The following is a 20,975-nucleotide window of genomic DNA, read 5'->3' as shown; positions in this document are numbered from 1 at the left end:
AAATTTTACATTTACAAAAATAATTTTAAGTGTTATTTTGAAATAAAGGCTATTCTGGAAGAGCAAGATTTGTGGAAACTGCTTCAAAAATACTTTGGGGGTGGGGTAAAAAACACTTTGTCTAAAAATTTCTTTAAACAAAGATTATAAATTTTACCCTGCATTATCTGAGTATCTTACATCCTGATATATAAGAAAATGTCTTAGATTAATGAAATCATATCAGATTTTTCTTGATTCCCTATCAACTTTAACTTTTTTATATAATAAAACTATGTTTTAAAGAATTTCTCTCATAATTCTAAGAAATACAAAATAGCGATAATAATCATCTGTAAATAAAAACTTGTAGAAACTCAAATAAGTTTATACATATTTAAGGTGAAATGTCTCATTTATTGCAAATTATAATACTCACATGTCACTCTCTGAAGGACAAGGTTGTTTTACCATTTTGGGTCTGCCTCTTGGTTTTGGAATCTTGACCTCTGTGGCTAACATTCACAGGAAAAAAATTTTTTTAACTACCAGTTTTCCCACCAAGATGTAGACATCAAAGTTATAAATATACATACTAAGAATATTAATTAGTAATTATTATAGATATAATTAGTTTTTTTTTTTTACTTTAGGTTTTATAAATCATATCCTTGTTCAAATGAGTGACAAGTAAATCAAGGTTATTTTCAATTTACCCTTAGTATGGCTGAGGACTTAAAAGAACATCCTTCACTGTTGTTTTAACAGGAATGTCACAAAATTCAACTTTATAGTAGATAATAGCTCTTATAGTCAACATTCATATACATAGTACAGTATCATTTGTAAATCTGTGTTCACAACTTTGAAAATTCTTTATCAGAATTCACTAAATTTTCTAACAATACCATTAATTTGATCCATTACAATATTAAAATCCAAAGAAAAAGGTAAACAAATTTGGGGGGGAGGTATTACTCAGTTTAAATCTGTCTCATTAAGAATCCTATATAATGAAGTAGGAAAAAAAAATTGTCTCTATCCTGGCTAACTTTCTTTGTTTTACTTTGTAGTAGAGATAGATCCTTCCAAACTATTTCCTATTTGCCAAATTAGGAAAATATTGTAAATAGGCTGAAGACATCTGCATATTGTATAGGTCCTAATAAAGAAAGAATACAAAAATTTAAAAATTAGTAACTTTGATAACTCAAATGTTGTTTTCTCTTGCTTTCATTACGATTCCATTTGGAAAGCTTAAGTTTTCTAAAGTTAAGAGATAAAGTAAACCATTAGTCATGGAATTTATATCTAGCCACAGCCTCCTATGCTGCTATTAATGGAAAATGTAATGGGGATAAACAGAAAATGAAAAAGTCTCAAACAATTATTTCAAATTTAAATACCTTATCAGAGAGCAGAAATCTTAATGTTTATCTTCTTTAAAATGTGTATGTTACACATAACCAAGTGTCTATTCACCTATTCCAAAGTAGCTGAGGTACAGCACTTAAATGGATTAGAATACTGATCACAAGCCAGATATTTAAACATTAACAATCCTACCTGCAGGTCGTCCTCTTTTAGGACTCACTTTTAGATTAGCAGATGCTGTTGCTGTAGTCACTACTCCAGCCTCCTCAGTTTCTACTTGTTTTTCTGCCTGAATAACAAAGATTTAAATTATTTAGCATGGCAGGCATTCCAAGTTTATTAGTTTAATGGCAAAAACATGCCACTGTAAGATAAGTTCAAATATAAGCATAACTTTAAAAATATATATTCATTTATTTGGCTGTGCTAAGTCTTAGTTTTGGCATGTGGAATCTAGTTCCCTGGCCAGGGGTTAAACCTGGGCCCCCTGCATTGTAGCACAGTCTTAGCCACTAGACCACCACCACTAAGCATTACTTCTATATGATTTTCACTTTTCAACAGCTGACTCAGTGATAGCCTCAAACTTAGCTTATAATTCTAGGAAATAAACAATAAAACTTCACTTTTTAGATTTTATCAACCTAAAAAGAGTCATTTGTAAAAATAAATTGAATATTCTTGATGCAAAGTTAAATAAAGTATAATTACACTGACTAGCCCACATATTGCTTATAAATGTACTTTCATTGAAAGTGAAGTCGCTCAGTCGTGTCCAACTCTTAGTGACCCCATGGACTGCAACCCACCAGGCTCCTCCGTCCTTGGGACTTTCCAGGCAAGAGTACTGGAGTGGGTTGCCATTTCCTTCTCCAGGGAATATTCCCAACCCAGAGATCGAACCCGGGTCTCCCGCACTGCAGGCAGACGCTTTATGGTCTGAGCAACCAGGGGAACCATTAACTATCTCAAAATGCTAACACTTTACACTGTGTACTTATGATATACAACCTAAATTAATGTTAGAAAAGGCACTAAAGTTGCTGATATTTCCATCCTTTGTTAATATACACATTTTATTTTTGAAATGAGACAGATCTGCTGTTCTTCCCTAGGAGTTATTCTTATTTTCCATAAAGAAGGACTTACTATAAAGAAATCCCAACAAACCTTTGCAAACTATAATGCCCTAAAGGTAATGAGACAACAGCCTCAAATGAGAATCCATTTAATCAATTCAAGCATTAGAGTAGAACCAAGGTTAATAACCACCAATTAGAAAGGAAATGCAAGCATAGCATCATAATGGAAGAGAGAAAAGAATGAAGAGATCAAAAAGAGCATGAGGATTACTATGAGCTGCTTCCTCACCCTCAACTACTTAGAATTCAGCCTGAACTATCTAACAAAATAAAGGCAATAAAGCATCTCAAAAACTTGCATAATCCAATCTTACTGATAAAAAGTCTTAACTTTTAATCAACAATCTGATTTGCAAACACTTGAGATAATGAAATACTGGTAAGGATAGGAGGATTATTCGTATGTTGATTAAGTGATCAAATCAATAAACTGGCAAAACATTACTGATCATTATGAATATCAACAATACAGAACATGCAAATCTGACTCAGGAATCCCACTGAAGAATTTATCCAGCTTTTCATTATAAATAGTTTAATTTTAAAAACTCACAGACCATCCCTGCCCCACTCCTAATTTGATAGCTCTGGAGTAAGAAGCCAGGCATCTGTTTTTATAACAAAGGTTGAGAACCCAAGACTGTATGAAAGCTCCTATTAAGGAGTTAGGAGGGTGAGGAGTTAGGAGGGCCAAAGTTCTCTGAAATTCAGTTTAAACTGATAAGCTCTTTCAGTACCAAAAGAAAAACCTCTCTTCAATTACACTTTCAACTTTTGGAAATAAATCATGACACTACATTAAGAATTAGAGGTATGAATCTTTTTGAGGAGATACCAATTAGAGATAGCAAGTTCATCTATAACTAATATCATAAACAAACACTTAAATAAGCCAAAGTACAGCCCTTCCATAGACATGTATTTTTGACTATTACAGCAAAATCATGCAAGTCAAAACCATTCCTCATGAAAATATTAACTTAAGAAATATTTTATCTAGAGAAAGGACTATTATTTCAAATATATATCTAAATATCTTAAATGCAAATATTCTGACTAGATTAATTTTTTCCACGTTTTATCTCACTGGGACCTCTACTGTTCAGTTGCTAAGTGGAGTCTGACTCTTTGCGACCCCATGGACTGCAGCACACCAGGCTCCTCTGTCCTCCACTATCTCCTGTAGTTTACTCAAATTCATGGCCATTGATTTGGTGATGCTATCTAACTATCCCATTCTCTGCCGCCCCCTTCTCCTTTTTGTCTTCCATCTTTCCCAGCATCCGGGTTTTTTCTAATGAGATCTCATGAAATTAAAAGACGCTTACTCCTTGGAAGGAAAGTTATGACCAACCTAGATAGCATATTCAAAAGCAGAGACATTACTTTGTCAACAAAGGTCCGTCTAGTCAAGGCTATGGTTTTTCCAGTGGTCATGTATGGATGTGAGAGTTGGACTGTGAAGAAAGCTGAGCGCCAAAGAATTGATGCTTTTGAACTGTCGTGTTGGAGAAGACTTGAGGGTCCCTTGGACTGCAAGGAGATCCAACCAGTCCATCCTAAAGGAGATCAGTCCTGGGTGTTCATTGGAAGGACTGATGTTCAAGCTGAAACTCCAATCCTTTGGCCACCTGATGTGAAGAGCTGACTCATTTGAAAAGACCCAGATGGGAAAGATTGAAGGCAGGAGGAGAAGGGGACGATGGAGGATCAGATGGATGGATGGCATCACCGACTCAATGAACATGGGTTTGGGTGGACTCCGGGAGTTGGTGATGGACAGGGAGGCCTGGCGTGCTGTGGTTCATGGGGTCACAAAGAGTCGGACACAACTGAGCGACTGAACTGAATCCTTTGACAAATTTTGTCCCCATTTATTACCCCATTTGCTAGCTCTACTCCCTTCATGACTTTACATAAAGGCCTCCCAACCCTACAAAAACCTCCTGGGACTGTTATTCATCTGCAATCTTGTTTTGCTGCACCTGTCCCACAAATCTCCAACAGAGGATTACCATAAAGCTCTACTTTCCTTGCTTTATTACTGGCTACTGATCTGAGCCCTGCTGGGAGCGGGGCCAGGGGCGGGGGGGGGGGGGGGCGCAAACATGCATTCTATTTTATGCAGCTTCATTTGTAGTCAAAGTTATCCATTAATCCTTTACCCTGTCTTTTGTCATTGCCTTTCCTTCTCCTCCCTCTAGCATAAACTTTCAATCCTTTCTTCTTGCCTTATACTATTTATGCAGTCTTGCTTTGAATTCAGTGAGGGAGAAGGGAGAGACTGAGGCTAGCAGGAAGGGAGTCCCTTAATTTCCAAGTCTCCCCTAGAAATTTTTAGTAGTCTATTCCCTTCAATATTATAAAAGATGAAAAATGTCTCTTTCCCATTAAGTCAGTTTCTTTAAATGTGTTCTCCCTTTTCTCTCACTCAGCATTATTAACTTTCAATAGTTTAAACTCAATATCTTTGCTATTTCCTGGTTTCACAAAGAAAAGGTGTTAAAGCCTCTCTTTTTTTTTTTTTACTTTAACACCCTCCCTTAACCATGGCAAATCCTTGTTGCATTCTCTCTCCTCACTTCAAAGACTTCAAAACCACAGTGTAATTTTAACATTAAACATTTTATTCTTTAGTCTACTTCACCTGTTCTTACCATTTGATCTTAAAGTATCCTGGCAGATCCTAACTGTCAAACCTTACTGGGCCCCCTCTGCATCAGGACACTACTAACCACTCCCTCATTCTTAAAATTCTTTCCTTCTTTATCTTGATAGCTTCTCTTAGATTTTCTCCTGACAGTTCATTCTCCACCACAGTTTTATAAGGCAACCTTTCATGGCCACTATATTACCTCAGGATTCTGGTTTCTGTGTGGTTCTTGGTAAACTTTCCCCCTTGACTAACCATCTAATATCCTGTATTTATGAGACCACATCTGTAACTTCTACCTTTACCCCTTTTGGTGTCAGAGAAATAGATATTTTCAGTCTAATTCTCAAAGGTGTTCCACATTCCCCTCAACCTCTACTCCCAAAACACCTCCTGCATCTCAGTATATAATCCAGTCATCCAAGCCAACACCCTAAGTCATCCTGGCTTCTCCTCCTCCCTTCACACCCACTTTCAATCAACTATTAACCCCCTAAGGTGCTCTCAGCATCCCATCTTTCACCTACACCACTAAAAATGTGAGGCTCTCTTTAGAAAGGTTTTTGTAATTTAGTTACCAAGTCACAATCATAACTCTCCATTTTAATTGTCTTATGTATTTACTGTCTGTCTCAACAAAAATGTAATTCAGTGAGAACAAAGACATTATCTTCCTATTCACTGATGATTTTCTGCCTGGGCCAGTCAAGTGAGTACCAAATAGTCTCACTCTGCTTCAATTCAATTCCCATCATTTACACTGCTTTAAAAGGAGAAGTATCTGAAATTTAAAATGATTCAATGGCTATCCACCAGTTGTCTAAGTTGAAGTTAACACACTGGTGTTTTCATACTTGTTTCCCTCATATGTTATGGTCTGATAATACTGAAATGCAACACTAGAAATGTTTGAAGCAAAGTTTTCTCTTATGCGTCTGTCCTCCCCTACTCCTCCATCTGCCTGTCAAAATTCTGCCTATCTTTTAAAATCTTGTTCAAGTTATCATAGCCCCTTCACACACACACCCCCCACAGGGGATAAAAAGCCACTGGAAATAAAATATGAAAACAAATAATTACAGTGGCTGTAATTAAAGATGCTGAACTCACACTACAGTACTACGAGAGAAAAAAGAACAATCAACCCTTTTTAAAAGACTGAGCCCTTGGAGTTCCCTGGTGGTGAAGCAGTTGAGAATTGTGAGAATCTGTGCTTCCACTGCAGGGGGCATGAGTTCAATCCCAGGTGAGGGAACTAAAATCCCACGTGCTGCATAACAAGATCCCATGTGCTGTGTGGCTTGGCCAAAACAATAAACTAATAGCATAATTTGCCATTAAAAGAAAAACAAACTGAACACAAGTTTTCTTTGTAGCTTTGTCATATAATAATAGTTTTTCTGACCTAGTTATGTCTGAAACATAACTAGGTCAGAAAAAGGTGTGATGAACAAAACTTCACATAGGAAAGAAGAAAACATTAATTAAAATCCTAAGATGTACTTCATCCCAAACTGTCACATCCTCTCATTTCATGCAACAATGTTGTAAAGTAGTAACAACAGCATAATAGTGGACATTTATAAAGCACTTACCATATATAAGGATTTATTACAAATATTTTATATGTCTTAACTGATTTAATCCTCTCAATAATCTTATAAGTATATATATTATCCATTTTATAGAGAAAACTTAAGGCAGCAACATAAAAAGCAATGAAAATTGGTGCATTTTATCATTCAACTTAAAGAGAGAGAAGGAAATGGCAACCCATTCCAGTATTTACTTGGAGAATCCTATGGACAGAGGAGCCTGCAGGGCTGCTGTCCATAGGGTCGCACAGAGTCGGACACGACTGAAGTGACTTAGCATGCATGCAATGGAGAAGGAAATGGCAACCCACTTTAGTATTCTTGCCTGGAGAATACCAGGGACAGAGGAGCCTGGTGGGCTGCCGTCTATGGGGTCGCACAGAGTCAAACACGACTAAAGCGACTTAGCAGCAGCAGCAACTTAAGCATGTTGTATCATTAAGAAAGCAACAGTTTTAATATGTAAACATAACCTATCCTTTACAATAAGGACTTAAGAGTGAAACGCTAAGTTTAAACAGTACAGTTTTTTCACTATCTACACTTCCTCAATCCAGCTAAAATAAAAATTCTTTTAAGATCTCTGTGGTTAAGCTGTAGAATTACCTTTCTCTTCCTCCCTCTTCTGGCAGCTTTTGGAGTGGTTATGTCAATTGCTTTAGTCACATCCTATAAAAAAAAAAAAAGAAAAGATGAAACTGATAAATTATGCCACAACTGAAAGAAAATTTCTTAAATTAAAAATCACAAACATGTTTCACTGAAAGAACTAGGGAACTTGTTTGAAATTATAAACTTTGAAAGTCTTAATATTATCATTACGAAGTAAGAGGAATTACTGGTATCTGTCCAAAAAAACAAAAAAATTTGTCAGATCAAATATTAAAGTCACACTTGCTAGTACACTGGGAAGTTTGTCTATTTAAATTTACAAAACATGAATCTTTCTACAGCAGAATCTTCAGTTTTAGGACTGTTAATGTTAAGAGGTGGTCAGGACTTGATCATATAACAATTTTATGAAGCCTAGAAGGGCTAAATAAGTATTCCATTCAGATAATCAAATACGGAGTTGGAAATAAACATAGGTTTCTAAAAATTTGGTTCAATGTCCTTTCCCATACATCCATCTACAACACCTCGCTTTAAAAATATTCCTAACAAACAGTAAGCCAGTCTTTTAGCTGTACCTCATATTTTGCACAGCAAAATAACTTAACAACATCCAAGGTCCTCCTCCCTAGTGGTCCAGTAGCTAAGACTCCGCATTCCCAATACAGGGGGCTTGGGATGGATCCCTGATCAGGAAACTAGATTCCATGTGCTGCAACTAAAGACTCCTTTCCACAGGCTGCAACTAAGATCTGGAGCAGCCAGAAAGTATAAAAACGAAAAAAATATTTTATAATATTTAATATTCACACAAGGAAATAAGTCTTTAATATTTTCCCATTAATTACTTGACTACTTTAAAGATTATTTTCTACTTTGCCACAATCAACTCATTTTACAATTCTTCCTTGCAACAAGATGGATTTAGAATGCAAGAGAAATTAAACACACCTCATTGCTGGCTTTTTCTTCAGGGTCGGTATCTTCCTTTGATACACTTGTTTCTTTTTCTTCAACTTCAACATCAGATGAGGCATTTGACTGTTTAGCTGATGCCTATGAACAATCGAATCTATTAGTTTCACAAAATAATTTTATCCCAACTTTAAAATTTGTGCCCATAAAAAATCAAAGCCTGTTTGTAAGAAAGCTAGAAAAGTACCCTTATTTCTGTTGCACAGGATACTTCTAATATGCACAATTTATAAACAGTTTTAAATGCTATTATTCCTGCAACTGACAGATACAAGCTCAGCAGATAAAATGATGAAGCAGAAATTAAAAGTACAATTACAAAGTGTCAGTAACGCCTAACGCGGCTCGCTGCGTTAGGCATTACTGACAACAAAGAATACCACCCTGATGTTCTAACGAACATCCAACAAGATACAATGTAAGGTGATTTAGAACAGCAAAGACCTACACTATATTCAACTACTGTAATATTCTGGTTAAAGAAGCTAATCTAAAAAAGTATATCTATCTATCTATCTATATATATTACCAAAACTTTATTTAAGGACCTTGACTGATCTATATTTCAAACTTAGTTTATTTAAAATGCAGATTCCTGAAACCCAAACTTAAGTGATTCTGATTTAACAGACACTGAACGGGAGTCAATAATCATTAGTTTTTAAAAGTACCCCCAGATGAGAAAATACTTGTAAACAGGTGACTTAGGGTCACCTAGAGTTTCAAAATACCAACCAAAATGATGACAACCAGAGGTGAGGGTAAAGCATGTATTTACAAGACGATGGCAATGTAATCCAAACTGTGCACCTTTTTAGCTTCTTCCTTTGGCTAGTCTTCTACACTGTTAACACTTTTCCTTTTTTGTAAAAAAATCAATGCTGATAATCCACAAATTTTATAAAGGTATTTAAAAAAATGTACAAATGTGTCCAAAATTACTTATAGCACTATAGAGATATTTATAAATTAATGATGGCAAATTTTTGGTGTTTCTTTTATGTAAGTTTGGGCTTGAATGCTTGCACCAAACCCCAGGAATGTGCCATTGAGGATGTTCTGGGCTGGGAACACAGAGTACATCACACTAGCATCATCATTCACACTTAATGTCAAGAACAGAAAATTGTTGGGTTTCATGCACACAATCAACCAAATATTTCACTGTGAAATAGAAAACTCCAAGTATCAACATGTATAATGAAAACTACCTGGAGATTAAGTAGGTAGATGGGAACAGAGAATAGAGTGACTATGCAAGACAATCTGGAGAATGAAAATGACTTTGAAGGCACATTCATAGGATGCATAATCCAAGTTAAATCACAAAAAGTTATTTTCAGGAAATAATCAACTCAGTCTCTTGGGACTCCCATTACACAGTCAAGGCAGTAAGGATGGGTAATCATTCATCAGTTCTTACATTTGTGCAACAAACATTTAGTGGTTAACTATTCTCTCCACATATACCAATGCCAGGCACACAGGACACATACAACTTCTCTGTTGATAGAACAAGCCTGTGGCAGTTAACACTAGTACAGAAGCAATTATGATGTAAGTACTGTAACAAATAACTTTTGGGTGCCTAATGAAGGCACTTAGGATCATCTAATGCAGCCCTGTAAAATCAAAAATTTAAATATTCCAGACACAACAGCTTCTGAAGGTTTCAAACAAGAGAAAAAAGCCTGGCACAGACAAAGAACTAAAAAACATATAGATTAAAAGATGCAAACTTGCAAAATTTTCAGTGTGTTGCTATTTTCTTCAGGTTTACTCACACTCATCCAGGTTTTAAAAACTCAAGTCTAAATACATACACACACACACAACACACACACACACAAACCCAGAATAAAAAGGTTTAAAGGCTGCTCTTATAGAAACCAAAAACAAATATGATTTGCACAGTGCTATAAGTATTTTTGTCACATATTTAATTTAACCCACACGAAGTTCATATTCTAATTTTATAGATTTAGCAATTAAAATAAAAAACATATCCTTTTTAGTTATTGAACCTAAATTTAAGAAAACAGTACATATGGCTTTAAATTCAATACATTAAATAAACTTCCAATCAGGATTTAAATAACTGAATATTTCCTAGCTTTCTGAGATCTGTTTGACCACGAAGGCAATATTTTCAGTTATCTAGATATAAAAGTCCAAGGTTCAACTTCACAAAAACTTCATCTGAAATTTACAAGGCTCTTCAATTATTTTTCTATAGCTAGAATACTGATTATTCACCAAAACTGAGTTAAGTAATACTAAACTAAGTTTTATGTAATATGACGCACCTGTTGACTTGAAAATTTCACTTTCGGATTGTTATCTATCTCCCATAAACCTTCATTAAAGCCTTTTCGTTTATTTGGTTTGCCGTACTTTTCCTTATTTTCTGAGTAAGGAAATATGTCCTTTGGGCCTAAAAAAGCACTAAAAAAGGAGGGGGGGAAATATGAGTGTAACGCAATCTCAAATGTAAGTGATTAAATAACACTACTCTATGAACACAATTATCAAAAATTCTTAATCTAAATGCATTAAACATCATACATAAGTTAAAGGGTAGCCACAAATAACTGTTTAATTCCAAACACCTTTATTAAATTCAGTCAGAAATTTAATCCTAGATCCGTAATTCTATTTAAAAAAACACACAAGCTGCACAATAATGTACTGAATGCCACTTAACAGTACATTTGAAAATGATTAAAATGGTAAATTTTGTGTAATTTTACAAATTTTGCTATAAAAATGAAAAAAAAAAAAACAAGACCACATTAATCAATACATTTAAATGAATTCCAACTATACTTTTACTTCAAAGTAATTTGGAATATTATACAACTCAAAACACTGTCAATAAGGTATGTTTTAATTTTTATTTATGTGTGTAGATTTTTGGAATAAATGTTCAATGTTATTGTATTCAATGAGGGAATCAGACCTTATCACTAGTTTGTTCATTTATGTGTGTATGCACATATATACACATGTACATGTATACACATATTTATTTTAGTCAATTCTTTTATTCATGATAATTGTATTCTAAAATGTCACCATGAACACCGAATTAAGGAAATACTATACCACTGCTGCAGAGGAAAATACAGGGTAGGTTCCTCTGGTCATATTTTTGTCAACCAATCAATATATAACATTGTTTTATGCATTTTTCTGTTTAAAGACACCTTGTTTAATATATACCGGTAATTCATTAACACTGAACTTACAGCCAACAGCTTATGTAACACTTGTTTTCTCCGTAAAGGCATAGCAGTCTTCTTGCACTGAGGAACACTGACCAGCACTTCAGCACCACTTTAGGGTGCTATTATAAACAACAACAGGTTCTTCGCCACCTGATGCGAAGAACTGACTCATTTGAAAAGACCCTGATGCTGGGAAAGATTGAAAGCAGGAGAAGGGGACGAGAGAGGAGGAGATGGTTGGATGGCATAACCTACTCAATGGACATGAGTTTGAGTAAACTCCGGGAGTTAGCGATGGATAGGGAGGCGTGGCGTGCTGCAGTCCATGGGGTCGCAAAGAGCTGGACATGACTGAGTGACTGAACTGAACTGACTGATAAAAAACAAAATGACCAAGGAAAAGGCACAAAAATGCAAAATCCATGACACTAAGCAGACTGCAAAAAGGACACTTGTTTACAGTATGACAGCTGAAACAAGGTAGAGCACAGCCTTCCTTCAGCCTCAGCTAGGAATGCGTACATCAAGTTACTCCATTTTTTGCCACTGCACACAGACAGTACCATGAAGACCCCACAGTTAATGACTCAGGATTACAAGTAATTTCAGTAAGCAGGCAAATTCATAAATATGGAACCTGTATGATGACAATCAACTATTTGTGTGTGTGTGTGTGTATATATATATATGTCTTTAGATATAATCCCTAGAACAAACCCCTTGTTTATCTCCCTAGGTCAGTCAGTTCTGCAGAAGTTTGTCAATCCTATAAAGGTAGATACAGAGAATGTATAAGGTTTTTGCCATAATAGTTGATATATATGTATTCTCCAAAGCAAGAGGAAAATCAAATTACTACTCATTTCCTCTAAAATATGCTACAATTTAAGATTACTAATTATTAATTATGTATCACAAATTCCATATCTGCTGAAATTTTTTAAGAATTAGGGACCTATGACTACAGTTAACATTCTAGTTTAGAATATTTTAAAAGGCTTTAGAATAAAATTTCAACAAGAGACTAAGAGCTCTACTTAAATATGATCAATTATATAAGTCAGCTTTAATTATTATTTAAATTTTTCAGTTTACAAATACTCAAAAGTATCCATGTATTTTAATTGCACATCAGTTAAGGCACACAAATTATCATGATTTCAAGTGATCTAGAAATTCAGATTTTTACTAAGCATTATTCACTCCTACCCGCAATCTAAGCTTAGAAAATTTAACATATTTAGTTAAAACAGTAAAGCAATTTCTCCAGCATAATCATCTCCAAATTCCAAGTAAATGACTTGAATTAAAACTCCATCAAATATACAATATATACTTCTGGTAAACACAAAGTAATTCTCCCTTCTAAAACCTCACAACTTCTATAAGGCTAAGAGATGTTATCAGATTTGGAAGCTGTAAAGACTGAGAAAGTTGGGTACTAAACAGCAATACAGAAAGTCAGACTAATTTATAGTTTGAAATCCCCAAAGGGTTCAAAACTGGTGGCACCATGAACTTCAAGAAGTGGAAGGGACCTTAAAATATTAAATATTTAATAAAATTACAGAAAAATGTCTTAAAACCTCAAACATGGGGCATTTTTAAATGATTCTAAACCAAAACGCTATTCAAAAGAAAAAACTGATTGTTTTGTTGTCCAATCGCATCCGACTCTTGCAGCACACCAGGCCTGCCTCCCTGTCCCTCACCATCTCCCAAAGTTAGTCCAAGTTCATGTCCATTGCATCAGTGATGCCATCCAGCCATCTCATCTTCTGACGCCCTCTTCTCCTCCTGCTCTCAATCACAATTGATCCCATCATGGTATTACTTAGTGTATAAAGGTTTCAGTTAAATTTATATGGATTATTTTTCTTTTTACAAAACAGGTGGTCCCCACTTTGCATGACAAGAGACCACAAAAATGACCATGCAAGGCAATCTTATTGAAAGATAGGAAAACTTACAATTGTTTCATAACCTTCAAAAGTTGTCAAAATATTAAATGCACTATTACTGATAGTGTATAAGGAAATTGGGTTGCCATGCCCTCCTCCAGGGGATATTCCCAACCCAGGGACTGAACCCACGTCTCTTACCTCTCCTGCCTTTTCTGATACATTTACACAAAAACTTGTACGCCAAGTGTTTACAGCAGCACAGCAGCAAAAGTCATTAAAGACCACATATTGTACAGTTCAATTTGTATGAAATACCCAGAATAGGCAAAGTGATTACTGATTCCCAGGACTTCCCTAGTGGTCCAGCGGTTAAGACCCCATGGTCCCAAAGCAGGGAGCCCGGGTTCTACCTCTGGTCAGGGAACTACATCCTATATACTGCAACTAAGACTTTGCATGCCACAAGTAAAGAACCCAAGTGCTGCAACTAAGACCCAGCACAGTCAAATAAAAATAAATTTTTTTTTTAATGATTAATGGTTCCCTATGGCAATACAGGGGAGAGACAGGAGAAACAAGAAGTAACTGCTAATGGGTACAGGGTTTCTTTTTGGTACGATGAAGATGTTCTAAAATTGTACTAAGGGCTATTTAATTCTGGATATACTAAGATCTATTATATGTTTTAACTGAATTGTTTGGGATATTAACATCTTAATAAAGTTGTTAAAATATTTTTCAGTGAATAGCACAGTCCAAAGAAAACAAAAATGATCCAGAACTTTACCAACTACAGATAGCCACTGTTTTCACCCACTTGTTTGTAGCATATGTACCTACATAAACATGTAATTTTCATGTATATGCTGCTGCTGCTAAGTCGCTTCAGTTGTGTCCGACTCTGTGCGACCCCATAGACGGCAGCCCACCAGGCTCCCCCGTCCCTGGGATTCTCCAGGCAAGAACACTGGAGTGGGTTGCCATTTCCTTCTCCAATGCATTAAAGTGAAAAGGGAAAGTGAAGTCGCTCAGTCGCGTCCAACTCCTAGCAACCCCATGGACTGCAGCCCACCAGACTCCTCCATCCATGGGATTTTTCCAGGCAAGAGTACTGGAGTGGGGTGCCATTGCCTTCTCCAATGTATATGCTACTGACCCATAAATATTTTTTCAAATTATAATGAACATGTTTTCACATCAACAGTTACTTAACAGCTAAATACTATTTCACTGAATAACTTTCCCAAAATTAATTTGTCTACTGTCGGACCATTTCCTGTATCAAATTTTCTATTATAAAATGTAACTATAATAAATAATGTATTACTCCATCTTTTCACATATTTTCCTAATAAATTCTAAGTAGAACTGCTGCCTCAAATGGTATGTTCAAGACTACAGAGCTCCTTAATGAGATTCAAACAATTATGGTGGATGAAAAAAGAATCCTCCCATGTTGTCACCACAAAAAAGAAAATGACTAATTACAGGACCTGATGGAGGTTGGAGGCGTTAGCTATCGCTATGGTGGTAGGTAAGCATATTGCAATATATAAATGTATCAATTCATGGTGGTAATAACACTGCAATATATAAATGTATCAAAATCAACATATATTAAACTTGTGCGGTATGTATCAATTACATTTCAATTTTAAAAAAATAAGAAGAAAACACATGCACACACAAAAGAATCTTCCCCAGGGATACAATCCCATAGGTTTGGTGAACAGGGATCAGATTAGTTTTTAAGCAGCCATCACTAGTCCCCAAGGGCACAACCTTCTGTAGCTGTAGCTTTGATTCATCCTTCAAAGCTTTCAATTTTTAAATGACATATAAATCTCAAAGAAAATACATTAAAAACAGTAATAGGTTTAGGGTTTTTTCCCCTGAAAAACAGTAAAAATGATGTGCTTCCTTTTAATGTTGTTTAAAAAAATTTTTAAGAAAAAGATATGCATTAATTGAAAGCACATTACCCACCAAATTCCAAAGCTGAAAGGAAAGTTAGGGATCACCAAGATCTTCCTGTTAAAGATTAGAAAACTGAAAGCCAGAAAGATTTACTGATGCAAGCAAGGTTACTGAGCTATTAAATAGCAGAGCCTTCACTCTGTACAATGTTCCCTTAAACAGATTCCCTTTAACCACTGTAATACAGTCTCTGAAACACTGACTTATATATTAATAAAATACTGATGCCATATCCCTATACATATGAACTCAGTTCAAATACCAATTGTCAAAGCCCACAAGGATTAAAGCTAATGGAAAATGTCTTAAGAAAAAGCAAATCATTAACTACAGTATTAATTTTATAATTCTGAAGCAACTTAAATAATTCCAAAGCCTGCAAGTGTGTTTCTTACATGGCATATACCTAAAGTGTGTTCCTGTTTACCCTGATTTTTCAGAATCCAAGTACACATAAAAGCAGTCATCTCTCTAAAGTCACTTTTCTGGAAACAATGAATATACCTTCAAGAACATACACATACATGCCTCAGAAAAACTCAATTACCATACACCTAAAAGAGTCCTTTAAAGCAAACCAGAAGTTGCATATAAAAAAATGGGATAGGGAAATTTATCATGGCTGAAGACTTGAAGCTCAAAACTCATTTAACTGTTGTCAATTAATAATATAATACAGAAACTTATACCTTTTAAAACACTGACTATAACTTGATGTTTCATTTCCCTATTATTAAATCACAAAATATGAAACATACTGTTTTAAACTACATTTTATAACAGCACTCACTACTTTATGACAGAAAATGACTCAATAGACAATTGATACATCTACTATGTGCCAGGAACCTGACAATACAGAGATGAAGAAATAGTTCCTCTCATTATAAGAAATCATACAAACTCCACACCAACACATACAACTATGTCTGTAGTACTGAAATTATATAGAACAACTCAGTGTAGAAGAAAATAAAATCCTATCCTATGATTCATTTTTTCATTCCTTTCTTGTGGATAGGTGATACAAAAAACTGACCAACTAGTAGAACTTTCCCATTCACCTTCACTCCTAATAACTCTATAGTAGGCAGGTTTTGAAACAACCTGTGATGGATAGTTTCAAAGTTCCTAGAACTGAGCATCTAACATCTTTGAATTAAAACAAGTAAGAGCAGTAAAGAAATAAAGTGTCAAAAACACTATCTTCATTTAAAAATGTCTAGACTTTAGAGAGAAATACGTAGACCTGGATGAGAGTATTCCCTCAATTAACAATGATAATTAGTCAGCAAAACAAACTGCACTGCAAACAATCTAATAAGCATACTTACAAGTTGTGGAAAAATAATATGCAACATTATTTTTAATTCCTAATAGTTGACATTTCATGTTTAATACATGCCAAGCACTGTTTTAAGCATCTTTCATGTAGTATCTTATTTGCACCTTGAGTTCTATTTTATTGTTCCCATTGTACAAGGAAGAGAAGGACAAGGCTAAGTAAACCTGCTCAAGGTCATAGAGCAGATAGATAAAAGGCAGGATTCAAAACACTCTTCTGATCCAGCTGTCCTAAACACTATAGAAATGCTAGCTAATGGACAGCAAATTCATCATCAACAAATTGATTTTATCTAGGTCATAGAGCTTTCAGTCTATTACCAAACATTTATTTAACAGCTACTATGTGCTGGGCACTTAAGTAAATAATGATAAACAAGACAGACAAGGTTCCTGCTCTCTAAGCTTTTCACTTGTGGGTGAAGGAAAAGAAAAAAAAATAAAATTTAGTCATCACTGCAATGGAAAAATAAGCATAAAAAAAGAGGATATGAGCTAAGAGCTAAATGACTGAAAATCCGTTTCTCTTTGTTGGGAAAGATAGGTCTTCAGTCAGGAAGGACCTGAGACAACATACATCTGTGTAACAGTAAAAAAGAAAATGTGATGAGGTTGGAGAGGTAAGAATAGACTAGTTCACACAGGGTGTTATAAAACAGCACTTGTGGGGACTCGCCTGGTGGTTCAGTGGTTAAGACTGAGCTTCTACAGTCATCAAGACAATATGGTACTGGCACAAAGACAGAAATATAGATAATGAAACAAAATAGAAAGCCCAGAGATAAATCCACACACCTATGGACATCTTTGACAAAGGCGGCAAGAAAATACAATTGAAAAAAGACAATCTCTTTAACAAGCGGTGCTGGGAAAACTGGTCAACTACCTGTAAAAGAATGAAACTAGAACACTTTCTAACACCATACACAAAAATAAACTCAAAATGGATTAAAGATCTAAATAGTTTCTAAGACCAGAAACTATAAAACTCCTAGAGGAAAACATAGGCAAAACATTCTCTGGCATAAATCACAGCCAAGATCCTCTATGACCCACCTCCCCGAGTAATGGAAATAAAAGCAAAAATAAACAAATGGGACCTAATTAAACTTAGAAGCTCTTGCAAAATGAAGGAAACTATAAGCAAGGTGAAAAGACAGCCTTCAGAATGGGAGAAAATAATAGCAAACAAAGCAGCTGACAAATAATTAATCTCAAAAATATACAAACAGCTCGTGTAGCTCAACTCCAGAAAAATAAGTGACCCAATCAAAATATGGGCCAAAGAACTAAACAGACATTTCTCTAAAGAAGACATACAGATGCTCAACATCACACATTATCAGAGAAATGCAAATCAAAACCACAATGAGGTACCATCTCACGCTGGTCAGAATGGCTGCTATCAAAAAGTCAACAAACAAAACAAAAAAAAGTCAACAAACAATAAATGCTGGAGAGAGTGTGGAGAAAAGGGAATCCTCTTACACTGTTGGTGGGAATGCAAACTACTACAGCCACTATGGAGAACAGTGTGAACATTCCTTAAAAAACTGGAAAGAGAACTGCCATACAACCCAGCAATCCCACTGCAGGGCACATACACTGAAGAAACGAGAACTGAAAGAGACACATGTACCCCAATGTTCACTGCAGCACTGTTTACAATAGCTAGGACATGGAAGCAACCTAGACGTCCATCAGCAGATGAATGGATAAGAAAGTTGGGGTACATATACATAATGGAATATTGCTCAGCAAAAAGAATGCATTTGAATCAGTTCTAATGAGGTGGATGAAACTGGAGCCTATTATACAGAGTGAAGTAAGTCAGAAAGAAAAACACCAATACAGTATATTAACGCATATATATGGCATTTAGAAAGATGGTAACGATGACCCTATATGAGAAACAGCAAGATACACAGATAGAAAGAAAAGACTTTTGGACTCTGTGGGAGAAGACGAGGGTGGGATGATTTGAGAGAATAGCATTGAAACATATTACCATATGTAAAATAGATGACCAGTCCAAGTTTGATGCATGAACAGGGCACTCAAAGCCAGTGCACTGGGACAACCCAGAGAGATGGGATGGGGAGGGGTGTGGGAGGGGGGTTCAGGATGGGGGACACATGTACACCTGTGGCTGATTCATGTCAGTGTATGGCAAAAACCACAACCAATATCGTAATTAGACTCCAATTAAAATTAAAAAAACAAAAAATAAAAAAAGACTGAGCTTCCAATGCAGGGGGCACAGGTCTGATTTGTGATCAGGGAACTAAGATTCCAACACGCCTTGCAGCACAGCCAAAAGAAAGAATTTAACAACAGCATTTATAGACAGAATTTGGGTGTTTTTGTCTGTTGGTAATGTTAACAAGGAGGTCACTGAAAGGCTCTGGACAGAGAAAATGACATGATCTGACTGAAATATCAAGATCACTCTGACTATATATGAAGAGTAAAAGCTGAGCCCAAGATAGGGACAGGACACTATTCCTAAGAGTAACTGCAGCATGAACTTAAGGTGCCATGCTGCTGCTGCTGCTGCTAAGTGTCGCTTCAGCCGTGTCCGACTCTGTGCGACCCCATAGATGGCAGCCCACCAGGCTCCCCCGTCCCTGGGATTCTCCAGGCAAGAACACTGGAGTGGGTTGCCATTTCCTTCTCCAATGCATGAAAAGGGAAAAGTGAAAGTGAAGTCGCTCAGTCGTGTCTGACTCTTCTCGACCCCATGGTCTGCAGCCTACCTCCCATGGCTCCTCCGAGTTCTGGAGTGGGGAGCATTGCCTTTTCCATAAGTTGCCATAGAGGAGTGGAAAAAAGCAGATCAGAATGCATGTTAAAGGAAAAGAATTAAGACTTGCTGACTGACTAGATGTGGGGAAGAAACAGATACGACTATAATAAGAAATCAAGGATAACACTAAGATTTTTGGTTCCAGCAAAAAGCACTGAATCTCTGTCAGTCTCATTTACTAAGAATCTGTTTCCAGTATATTAGTTTTATAACATCTAGTAGCCCATCATGTTTGGTATACATAAGAGCTCACTGTTAAATAGTGTTCAAAACTTTGGTGGATAAATTAACTATGAAAGGCGTAAAAAATTACAAAATATCAAATGCTTGTAGCTCAGGAAACGAATGCAGTTACAAAGGGATTCTGCTCTAACTTCACAATAAAAAAAAAATCTTATTTACAAATCAGTTACAAATAACTGGGCTTCCCTGGTGGCTCAGAGAATTCCATGGACAGGAGAGCCTGCCAGGCTCTGTGGGGTCACAAAGAGCTGAACATGACTGAGTGACTAAAACTACTTTTCACTTTTATTAATATCTAGTTTTCTAACTGTCATTTCTTCTTCCATGTTCTTCCTTTCCTATCTTCTTAACTACAGGCTCCTGGATTAAACTCCAACTTATGCAAATTCCAAACAGAAAGGTTCAAATAACCGCCCTCCCAAATCCTGAGGGGGAAAAAGGCAAACACTCACCGCAATTCAGTTTCTAAAAATTAACCTTAAATACCAAAACGTTAAGTCACCAGACTAATAGATTCAAGAGCACTGCCTTTCCAAAGGTAACAGTGCATTTATGAGATCACTGAGGCACAAAAACTACAAGTACATTTTGAAATGAAAATTTAATATCATTCGCATAATTTTAATTTCCTGAATATGTTCTAATTTTTGAATATTAGTAATTCACCATCTTCATTTCCCAGTTAATAATACCACTGTTATGTTATTAACCAAACGATGCTTATGAAAATTTAGTTCTTTGGCACAGTTTCTTTTGCTTTATAATCTACAGATATTTGCAACATAAAAATCCTTTTTTAAATGTTGAGGAAGGGATGATCATTCTTCTAAATTTAACATAAGAATGACTATGTGTTCTATAATACTATGTATTAGTCACTCAGTCGTGTCCACCTCTTTGCAACCCCATGGACTGTAGCCTGCCAGGCTTCTATGTCCACAGAATTCTCCTTGCCATCTCCTTCTCCAGGTCTATAATACCATAAGGATACATAGAAATTCCAGGGAATGTCTAACTCACACTACTCTGATATAGTTAGTATTCAATCTTCCCATGCATTCCAATTATCTGGAAGGCTATTTAAAATAGACTGCTAGGCTCCACACCTCCATTTCTGATTTAGTGAATCTTAGGTGGGTGGGGT

General features: G+C 35.8%; 1 protein-coding gene across 4 annotated transcripts in view; it reads right to left on the bottom strand.

The window, feature by feature from the left end:
- The window catches only part of PSIP1 (PC4 and SRSF1 interacting protein 1), a 40,815-nt gene that overhangs the window by 12,474 nt on the left and 7,366 nt on the right, over positions 1-20,975 (bottom strand). For all 4 annotated transcript variants that reach the window (XM_070794518.1, XM_070794522.1, XM_070794521.1 and 1 more), the window contains exons 4-8: positions 10,637-10,775; positions 8,307-8,411; positions 7,350-7,412; positions 1,546-1,642; positions 419-494 (exon numbers count right to left, since the gene is read on the bottom strand). In XM_070794518.1, the coding sequence (XP_070650619.1) occupies positions 419-494; positions 1,546-1,642; positions 7,350-7,412; positions 8,307-8,411; positions 10,637-10,775 (480 nt within the window). The remainder of the gene's footprint in view (positions 1-418; positions 495-1,545; positions 1,643-7,349; positions 7,413-8,306; positions 8,412-10,636; positions 10,776-20,975) is intronic.

This window comes from Bos indicus, chromosome 8, assembly GCF_029378745.1.
Source record: "Bos indicus isolate NIAB-ARS_2022 breed Sahiwal x Tharparkar chromosome 8, NIAB-ARS_B.indTharparkar_mat_pri_1.0, whole genome shotgun sequence".
Taxonomy (NCBI): Eukaryota; Metazoa; Chordata; class Mammalia; order Artiodactyla; family Bovidae; genus Bos; species Bos indicus.
The sequence above is the reverse complement of the archived record's forward strand: the minus strand, read 5'-3'. Positions and strand labels throughout refer to the sequence as shown.